Source organism: Piliocolobus tephrosceles, chromosome 14 (genome assembly GCF_002776525.5).
Source record: "Piliocolobus tephrosceles isolate RC106 chromosome 14, ASM277652v3, whole genome shotgun sequence".
NCBI classification, from domain to species: Eukaryota; Metazoa; Chordata; class Mammalia; order Primates; family Cercopithecidae; genus Piliocolobus; species Piliocolobus tephrosceles.
This window is the reverse complement of record NC_045447.1, coordinates 445858-456146: the sequence shown is the minus strand read 5'-3', so window position 1 is coordinate 456146 and position 10289 is coordinate 445858. Positions and strand designations below refer to the sequence as shown.

The following is a 10289-nucleotide window of genomic DNA, read 5'->3' as shown; positions in this document are numbered from 1 at the left end:
TCCCCCACAGCCGGCGCCACGGGGCAGGGTTTGCCCTGCTCGCTGTCAATCTCTATCCCACAGCCGGCGCCACGGGGCAGGGTTTGCCGTGCATGTGCTGATCCACAGTGCCTCACACACAGTGGGCACCTGCCTCACGAGTGAATGACTGGGGAGTCCAAAGGAGAGCAGGCTTTGAGGCTGCTCAGCACACACTGGGGGTCCCTCCTGCATGGACTCACAGCTCTGGGCTAAGTGCCATCCTCACACTGTCTGTCACTCCTTCCTTCAGGAGGCTTGGTCCAAGTCTTTTTAACCCAGTGGTTGCTCACCCAGTTGTTGACACCCAGCTTCTGTGCCCTCTTGGCCATGGCAGTGTCCCCATGGGCTGGAAGCAGCAGCGCCCATACTCTTGCCTTTGCCCTGAGCATCCAGAGGCCGGAGCCCCTACCTGTTCACCGCATCTGAAGCATCCCCTGACCTCTTCTCTCTGACGTTGTACCCTCATCCGTTGAGCAGGGGGCTGGGCTCCGGGAGGCTGTGCTCTGCTGTCCCTGCTGTGTTCCCAGTGCCTGTGGTGGTGCTGACCGTCGACTGCAGGGGAGATGTAGCTTTAATCCTGGAGGCTGCTGTGTCTATGACAGCAGGATGTACAGGCTGACAACCGCAGGGGAAATGTAGCTTTAATCGTGGAGACTGCTGTGTTTGTGACAGTGGGATGTGCAGGTCCTTTGAGGGGTGCTGGGGAAGAGGCCGAGTCTTCTGCCTTCAGAGTAGGAATTGGCCATATGACCCTCATTTTCAGTAAAGTTGCCTTTTTCTGGCTTAAAGAAAATTGCCCAGGCCCACTGACTGGACTCGGGAGTGACAGGAGCCAGAGAGCAAATCAGCCTGGGTGAGCAGTCTGCTCCCTGCCCAGGAGGAAGCAGGGCCGTCAGCCTCCGTCTGCCTGTCCATCTCCCGCCCACAGTTCCCAGCTGCTGCTCTAATGGGGTCCCTGGCTCTCCTGCATGCAGCCACCATTGGAGGCTGAAGGAGGAGCAGAGCCTGCTACAGCCCAGGCTTCCCGCCAGCCGAGGCTGCTGGTGCGCTCCGGGTCTGGCCTGGACTTACGAGCTCCCTTGTGTGTGCCATTAGATGCGGTGCACGCAGCTGTGTTGGTGCGTCCCCAGTGAGTGGTGCCCAACTGGGAGCGGGCAAGGCTGACAGCACAGCCTTGCTGTGTCGGGCAGGGTGGTTGGGTCTGGCCCCGTCCTGGTTCTGCCTTTGTCTTGCTCTTGTGGAGCTACCTGGGGCTGTGCTCTGAGGAAGAACTGTGGCCTCTCAGGGTTGCATTCAGGTCCTGAGTGAGATGCCTGCACAAAGGGTGTGGTACCTGGGAGGTGTGGAGACCTGGGTTGTGGGAGTTCTCATCGCTCTGGCGGTTGCTGGTCTCTGGATCGATGACCGCTTTGTTCTCTTCCCTGGCAGGATGACGGAGGCTGGACGCCCATGATCTGGGCCACGGAGTACAAGCACGTGGACCTCGTGAAGCTGCTGCTGTCCAAGGGCTCCGACATCAACATCCGGGACAACGTAAGTTCATCACACCCTCCCCGGGAGCAGTGTCATGGAGGGGTGGGGACCTCCCCTCCAGAAGGTTCTTTTCTCAAAAGCAGAACCCTGGCACCTGGTGGTGGCTTTGGCCTCTTCCTGTGGCAGCATCGGCCTGGCGCTGCGCTGTGGCTGTCCTGTGCTGGAGGCAGATGGGGGTGTGAGGTCCCAGCAAAGGCCACCCTCTAGGGATCTGCGGGTTCAGAGGGCACTGCACTGCCCTGCTGTGCCTCCTCCTGCCTCATGGGGCCGTGTCTGGGCCTGAGGCTGCTGACCTCGTGCGGGTGCCACAACACCTCTGGCTCTCCCTCTGTTTTTGTTTTTTGTTTCTTGTTTTTTGTTTTGGATGGAGTCTCGCTTTGTCGCCCAGGCTAGAGTGCAGTGGCGCAATCTCGGCTCACTGCAAGCTCTGCCTCCTGGGTTCAAGTGATTCTCATGCCTCTGCCTCCCCAGTAGCTGGGATTACAGGTGTGTGCCACCGTGCCTGGCTGATTTTTGTATTTTTTATTGTTTGTTTTTGAGACGGAGTCTCTCTCTGTCACCCAGGCTGGAGTGCAGTGGTGCGATCTCAGCTCTCTGCAACCTCTGCCTCCTGGGTTCAAGCAATTCTCCTGCCTCAGCTTCCAGAGTAGTTGGGATTATAGGTGCCCACCACCATGCCTGGCTAATTTTTGTATTTTAAGTAGAAACGGGGTTTTACTGTGTTGGCCAGACTGGTCTCAAACTCCTGACCTCAGGTGGTCCGCCCACCTCGGCCTCCCATAGTGCTGGACTACAGGTGCCTGCCACCGCGCCCGGCCAGTTTTTGTAGTTTTAGTAGAGACAGGGTTTAGCCATGTTGGCCAGGCTGGTCTTGAACTCCTGACCTCAGGTGATCTGCCCACGTCATCCTCCCACAGGATTACAGGCATGAGCCACTGCGCCCGGCCCCTGGCTCTCTCCTTGAAACAAGGGAAAGAGAAGTGAATTGTTTATCGCACCACGGTTTTCTAGGGTGTGATTTAAAATGCTTCAGTGACAGTTTTGTAAGGCCCTTTTGTTTGCTCAGAAAATAGAGTTTGGAGCTGAGATAAGAGGACTCCCCAGTCCTGGGGTGGCTCCTTCAGCCTGAGAGTGGCAGCAGGTGACTGATTAACTCAAAAGGTTGTTCAGTAGAAGGTCTTCAGGGACCCACAGAACCAGTGGGGCTGCCAGGGGACTGGGCATGGCAATGGGCACGACAGCGAGGGGCAAGGGGAGTCCTCTGGTCACCTCCCAAGACGGGCACAGACATGCTGCAGCCCACAGAGCTGTGTCCACCTTCACAGAGGGACTCCAGAAGCCATAAACGGGAACTCCAGCCACAAATAAACTCATTAAATTGATCATAAGAAAGAAGATTTGACAGAAAGATTTCTAAAAGCACACTATTAAATATCCAATGTGCTGAGGCCTGGCGTCTGAGGAGGGAGGGTTGACACTGCCTCTCAGAGCCTGAGAACGGCGTGGGCACGGGCACTTGCCATTCATTGTTGGCACGGGGGGGTCTGCATTTGGAACCCCTCCCTGCATGTGAGCAGACCCCGCTGTGGTCCACTGGCTGTGGGCACCCTCCGCCTCCCTGCAGGCACACAGGCCTCTCCGGAGTGACTGGTCCTGAGCTGCGGTGCCTCCTCCATGGGCTGCAGGCTTCCGTGACTGTGTCTGGGGGGTTTCTACCTCATTCCACCGGAGTTCTTTCCCGCTGGGGGTTAGGACAACGGCACCGTGGTGAGAGGAGCCCTGAGCCGGCAGAAGGAAGAGAAGAGGGAAGCAGAGGCAGAGGAGCCCCGAGCCGGCGGAAGGCTCTGGCGGGTACTTTGGAGGAAGAGAGGAGGGAAGCAAAGGCAGAGGCCACCCCCAGGTGGGGCCGCCTCACCTACCACCCCCGGAGACTGTGTGGCGGGCAAGGCAACCCTAGTGTGGCTGGTTGGCCTGCGTGCCTGGGCAGCTTGCAGCCTGTCCAGGTGTCAGAGCCGTTAGCTCTCTGATGCTGGTGGCTGTTTCCCCGGAATGGAAGCATTGATTAAATTTCAAGTTTGTTATTTATAGAATGAAACACTTCATTAATGTAACTACTTTATTGCTGTATAATAGGTAGGCTGCATATATTCAAAGTACACACTCGGGTGAATTTTCACCCAGAAGCCATCGCTGCTGTCGGAAGAGCGAGCCCGGTCCTCCCTCATGCCCTGATGATCTATCTTCAGGTGATTCCTCCGCACTTCACAGCCGTGCCCAGCCCACCCCTGCCACCCATTGCTGGGCTTTCTGCTGTCTGCGTGTCTCGGTTTTATAGAAAAGGGCTCTCACCATGGGCGTCTTTCCCTTGCATCTTGAAGCCGAGATCCCCATTTTCGTTGCCTGAAGTGCCCATTGTGTGAATGTGTCCGTTTACCCTTCACCTGTCAGTGGACATTTAGGTTGTTTCTGATTTTTGGTTGTTACTAAGAGAGATGCTGTGAATACTCATGCCTTAATTTCTCTTGATTAAATCCCTGGGAGTAGAATGGTTAGATCATATGATAGGCATGTATGTTTAACATTTGCAGAGACTGCCAGTAGCCAGGCATGGTGAAACACCTGTGGTCCAGCTACTTGGGAGGCTAAGGGGGGAGGATCACTTGAGCCCAGGAGGTCAAGGCTGCAGTGAGCTGAGATCGCACCACTGCCTAGCCTGTCTCCAAAAGAAAAAAAAAAGCCTGCCAAACTGCTTTCCAAGTGATTGTACCATCTCTAGTGTATGATAGTACATTCATCTGTTCTCACACTGCTATCAGGGTTCTACCTAAGACTGTGGAATTTATAAACAAAAGAGGTTTCATTGACTCACAGTTCAGCATGGCTGATGCGGGAGTGTCTCGGGAAACTTAACAATCATGGCAGAAGGCAAAGGAGAAGTAAAGCACGTCTTACATGGTGGCAAGAGAGAGATTGAGGAGGGTTGTACCACACTTTAAAACCAGCTGTTGTGAGAACTCACATGAGAACAGCATGGGGACCCACCCCCATAATCCAGTCAGGTCCCTCCCTTGACACGTGGGGATTACAATTCAAGGCGAGATTTGGGTGGGGACACAAGGCCAACCCATATCAGAGAGTCCTGGTTCCTCCGCATCCTTCCCAACACGTAGCATGGTCAGTCTTTAAATTTTATCCATTTTGGTAGGTGTGTAGTGATATGTTGTTGTGGTTTTAGTTTTCAGTCATTTCATTTTCGTTTCTCTAATGACAGTTGATGTTAAGCATCTTTTTATGGGCTTATTTACAGTCCATATATCTTCTTTAATGAAGGGTCTGTTCAAATCTTTTTCTTGCTTATTATCAGGTATTTTTTTTAAATTCTGGAGGTTTAAGAGTTTATGTTCTGGATATAAGTCCTTTATCAGATATATGGTTTACAGATCTGTCTTTGGAAGTGTAGAATTTTAAAAGTTTTTATAAAGTTTGGTTTATCAGCATTTTTCTTTTTTTTTTTTTAACTGGATCCTGTTTTGGTGTTCTGTTTAAGAAATAATTGCCTAATCTGAGAACCCAAAGATATTCTCCCACATTTCCTTATATGAGTCTTATGGTTTGGGAGTTTACGTTTAGGTCTGTGTTTTATTATAGTTGACTTTTGTATATGGTGTGAGGTATAGATTCAACTTTTTTTTTGCTTGTGGATGCCTAGTTCAGTGCCATTTGTTGAGAAAACCATTCTTTCTACATAGAATTGACTCTGTACCATTGCCAAAAGCCAGTCATCTGCACGTGTGAATCAGTCATCCATGTGTCAGTCCACGTGTGTCAGTCGTTTGCGTGAGTCAGTCATCTGCATGTGTGAGTCCACATGTGTCAGTCGTCCATGTGTGAGTCAGTCATCTGTATGTCTGTCAGTTGTCCACATGTGTCAGTCCACATGTCTGTCGTCCACATGTGAGAGTCAGTCTGCATGTGTGAGTCAGTCATCTGTGTGTGTGTGAACCGGTCATCCGCATGTGTGAGTCCATCATCTGCATGTGTCAGTCATCCGCATGTGTGAGTCATCCACGTGTCAGTCATCCACGTGTGAGTCAGTCATCTGCATGTCTGTCAGTCATCCACATGTGTCCGCATGTGTGTCATTTGTCTACATATGAGGGTCAGTCATCTTCATGTACGAGTCAGTCATCTGAATGTGTGTGAGTCTGTCATCCACGTGTGTGGGTTGGTCATCCATGTCAGTCGTCCGCATGTGTATCACTCGTCTGTATGTGTAAGCCAGTCATCCACCTGTCAGAGTCAGTGGTCCACATGTGTGTAAAGTCAGTCATCCACATGTGTGTGTCAGCTCCAGGACCCCCTCTTTTGATGCATTAATCTGCATATTTGCCTTTAGGCAAGTACTGTCCTTGCTTGACTGATGTGGTTTTACAGTAGGTCTTGCAAAATCATTTTTCTTCTCCCAAACTTGATACTGCTATTCTTATACGTTTTACATACATACATACATACATATATATATATATATATAATATATATGTTCTGAACACCATAATAGCCATATGGTTATTCTGTTTAAACAGTCAGTGATCTTTTTTTTTTTAATGGAGTCTCACTCTGTTGCCCAGTCTGGAGTGCAGTGGCACGATCTCGGCTCACCATAACCTCTGTGTCCCAGGTTCGAGCAATTCTCATGCCTCGGCCTCCTGAGTAGCTAGAATTACAGGTGCGAGCCACCACGCCTGGCTAATTTTTGTATTTTTAGTAGAGATGGGGTTTCACCATGTTGGTCAGGCTGGTCTTGAACTCCTGACCTCGTGATCCATTCATCTTGGCTTCCCATAGTGCTGGGATTACAGGTGTGAGCCACCGCACCTGGCCTGGTCTTTTTTTTTTTGGAGACAGAGCCTCTCACCCTGTCACCCAGCCTGGAGTGCAGTGATGCAATAGCTCACTGCAGCCTCCACCTCCCTGGTTCAAGCGATTTTCCTGCCTCAGCCTCCCAAGTAGCTGGGATTACAGGCACATGGCACCACGCCTGGCTAATTTTTGTATTTTTATTAGAGACGGGGATTTCGCCATGTTGGCCAGGCTGGTTTCAAACTCCCAACCTTAGGTGATCTGCCCGCTTTGACCTCTCACAGTGCTGGGATTGCAGATGTGAGGCACCGCGCCCAGCCAAGTGATCTCTCCCGCCAAGCTTCTCCACCTTGGTGGGCTTGTGCTCCTGATGTTGCTTCCCTTCCGCCAGCCTCACTCCCTTTACCTTTCCTGTGGTGTTGGTCTGCTTGTGGTGAGTTCTTGCAGCTTTTTTTTTTTTTTTTTTTTTGAGACGGAGTTTCGCTTTTTTGCCCAGGCTGGAGTGCAGTGGTGCAATCTTGGCTCACTACAACCACCTTCTTCCAGTTTCAAGTGATTTTCCTCCCTCAGCCTCCTGAGTAGCTGGGATTACAGGCACTGGCCACAACGCCTGGGAAATTTTTGTGTTTTTAGTAGAGATGGGTTTCACCATGTTGGCCAGGTTGGTCTTAAACTCCTGACCTCATGATCTGCCTGTCTCGGACTCCCAAAGTGCTGGGATTACAGGTGTAAGCCACCACGCCCGGCCCTCTTGCAGCTCTTTAATGCCTGGAAAGTCCTTATTTTGCTTTCGTTTTTGAAAGATATTCTTAGAATTCTGGATGCATAGTTATTTCTTCCAATGCTTTAAATGGCGGTTTCCCTGGGTCCTCACCCGCAGTGTTCGCAGTGAGAAATCCACTGCCAGCGCATGGTTATTTCTCTGTGTATAACGTGTCTTTTCTATGTGGCTGCTTTTAGAATTTTTTTTCTGTATCTCTTGGTTTTAGCAATTGGATTTTCCTCTAAGCCTTAGTTTGTCTGTAAAGCAATTTGATTACTGATGTGCCTTGGCGTTATTTTGTGTGTGTGCACTTAGGGTTCATTGAGCTGCTTGGATTTGTGGATTTAGGGTTTTTGACAAATTTGGAAATTTTTCAGTCATTATTTCTTCAAATAATGTTTTCTGCCCACCATGCTTTCCAGTATTCCAGCTGTGTATGTAGGAGTTCTCAGAGTGGTTCCACAGCTCACTGGTACTCTTTTCAATTTTCAAAAATTATTGTTTTTTCACGCTGTGTTTCAGTTGAGCGGGTTTTTGTTGGTTTGTCTTCCAGTTCACTCATCTTTTCTTCTGCACGTGATGCTGTTGAGCTCATCCAGTCTGTGTGCTTACATTCCAGGCATTGTCGTTTTCAGCTCTAAATGTTCTGTTGGAGTCTTTCAAACATTTCCTAACATGTTTCTACTTAATTTTCGAACCTATAGAATACAGTTATACCAATGGCTTTATTTACTTACTTACTTATTTATTTATTTAAGACAGAGTCTCTTTTTCCCAGGCTGGAGTGCAGTGGCGCAATCTCGGCTCACCGTAACCTCTGCCTCCCGTGTTCAAGCGATTCTCCTGCCTCAGCCTCCCGAGTAGCTGGGATTACAGGCACACACCACCACGCCTGGCTAAGTTTTGTAGTTTTAGTAGAGACAGGGTTTCACCATGTTGCTCAGTCTGGTCTCGAACTCCTGACCTCAGGTGATCTACCTGCCTCTGCCTCCCAAAATGCTGGGATTACAGGTGTGAGCCACCGCATCTGGCCCACCAATGGCTTTAATGACCTTGTTTGCTAATACAGCATCTGAGCAAAAGCCGGGTTTTTTGATTGACTGGGTTTTTCTCCCCATTGCGGGTCATGTTTCCTGCTCCTTTGCACATCTGGTAACCTGGAGCCAGTGCCAGGATGTGGGTGGGTTTTACACAACTTGTGTGGTGCTAGGGACTCTTCTTCCTGTGAATGTTCTTGAATTTGGTTCTGGAACTCAGCTAAGTCACTTGAAACCCGTCAGATCATGTTGGGTTTTGCTTTTCAGGTTTGTTAGGTGGGTCTGGAGCCACTGAGGCAGGTCCCTCCACTGTCCTCCAGCCCACAGCCTGTGAACGGAGAGTGTGGCCTGCCTGGCTGTGGGGAAAGGCGCTGGCTTTGAGTGCACGTTCTCCACAGGCTTGTGGCTGCTGGGGTCCTGCCGGAGGACCCAGGTGGAAGTGCACAGATCTCTGGACCCTCTCTTGGAGCTCTGTTTTCTGTCTGAGCATCCGGAGGCCCTGCCTGGCTTCCTCTCTCACCGTGGTTGGAGCTCTGGTGGCAGTGAGCTGGGCAGCCACGGGCTCCTTCACAGGCTCCATCTCTCAGGGCACGGTCCTTCCCTGCCTGGTGTCTGGTGTCTTGACAGCCATGGTCACGGGTTTTGACTGTTTTGTTTTACTCTTCTGGTTATTTTAGGTGGGAAGGTAAATCTCTTCTGGTCTGTATCACCCCATTGTTTCAGGAGTGCGGTTGCTCACCAGGTGTAGGCCAGGCTTGTGGTAACTCAGCAGACTTCAGAAAGGCTGGGCGTTTGAACAGTCCCAGGGTGGAAGGATCTTAGGTGAACCGGAAGCTCTCAAAAACGTAATTCTGGGGCGAGGCGTGGTGGCGGATCACCTGAGGTCAGGAGTTTGACAGCAGCCTGGGCAATATGGTGAAACCCCGACTCTACTAAAAATACAAAATAATTAGTTGGGCCTGGTAGCACGCACCTGTTATCCCAGCTACTGGGGAGGCTGGGGCACGAGAATGGCTTGAACCCCAGAGGCAGAGGTTGCTGTGAACCGAGATCGTGCTAGCTGCACTCCAGCCTGGGAGATGGAGTGAGACTCTGCCTCTAAAACAAGTAAAACATGTAATTCTGGTTATAAAATCATAAAGCATTCTGATAAAGGAAAAAGGAAAGAGGCCCCTAAGCAAGCAGCATTTTGTTCAAGGAGCCCTCAAATGTGTGGAGTAGGGAAACCAGAAACAAAGAGTGGAGGGACGGAAGAGCCCCAGAGCAGCCGAGGCTCTTCAGGAAATCCACTGAGGCGGACACCCGGAGTTTGCTTTTAGTTTTCTTTTAGAAGTCAAGGAAACAGTGAAGCCCATGCCTGGGGCTAGCCAGCCGTTTATGGATGAAGATACTGGAGACAAGGCCATTAGGTTTCCGTTCTGCTTTTATCTTCATGCTCACTGAGCTGGAAAGCGTTGATGGTGCCGCACCGTGTGGAGTTGGGAGGGGGACTGCAGGAGAGCACCGGGGTGTCTCAGAAGAGCCCGTGTCCTTCTCTCTTGGGGGTGAGACTCTGCGGACCTGCAGAGCCAGTCCCTGGGATGTGGCGGCGGCCCTCGGTGGGAGGCGGGGCAGAGCTCAAATGGAAGCAGAGCCTGCCGGGAGGAGACCGCACCTCTGCAGGGCTCTGCCTTGGCCCGGAGCCTCCTCAGCCCCCGCAGCAAAGGGGACAGTCAGGGGGGGCTTGGTTGATGGCTCTGGGAAGATCGCTGGCATTCCCGAGCGGCTGCAGCCGGCCCTCCCAGACACCGGCAGAGTAGAACCCGCTTCAGGAGCGTGAGACGCTCACGTGCTTTACTCCAACAATCCTGCCTCTGAAGAAGCATCCTTGAGAAATGATGTAGAAAGTAAAAGCACTAGAATATTTGCTGGCATTGTATTCCAGAAGTATACCAACAGAAACAAACCAAGTGTTCAGTACAGGAAAGGTCCGGAAGCTGAGTGACTGTCGGCGACGGTTCCGATGCTGCCCCGCGTGGACCGTCGCGGTGGGTCCGGAGGCGGTTCCGATGCCGCCCCGCGTGGACCGTCGCGAT

General features: G+C 51.3%; 1 protein-coding gene across 8 annotated transcripts in view; it reads left to right on the top strand.

Moving 5' to 3' along the window:
* The window catches only part of EHMT1 (euchromatic histone lysine methyltransferase 1), a 230451-nt gene that overhangs the window by 197103 nt on the left and 23059 nt on the right, over positions 1-10289 (top strand). For 7 of the 8 annotated variants that reach the window (XR_002734809.1, XM_023227549.1, XM_023227547.1 and 4 more), the window contains one exon: positions 1450-1554. Coding sequence is in view for 7 of the 8 variants with exons in the window: in XM_023227549.1 (XP_023083317.1) it covers positions 1450-1554 (105 nt within the window). In the remaining variant the exon portion in view is untranslated. Of the gene's footprint in view, positions 1-1449; positions 1555-3687; positions 4904-10289 lie in introns of those variants that run through there. The other variant, XM_023227551.2, reaches the window with a different exon arrangement.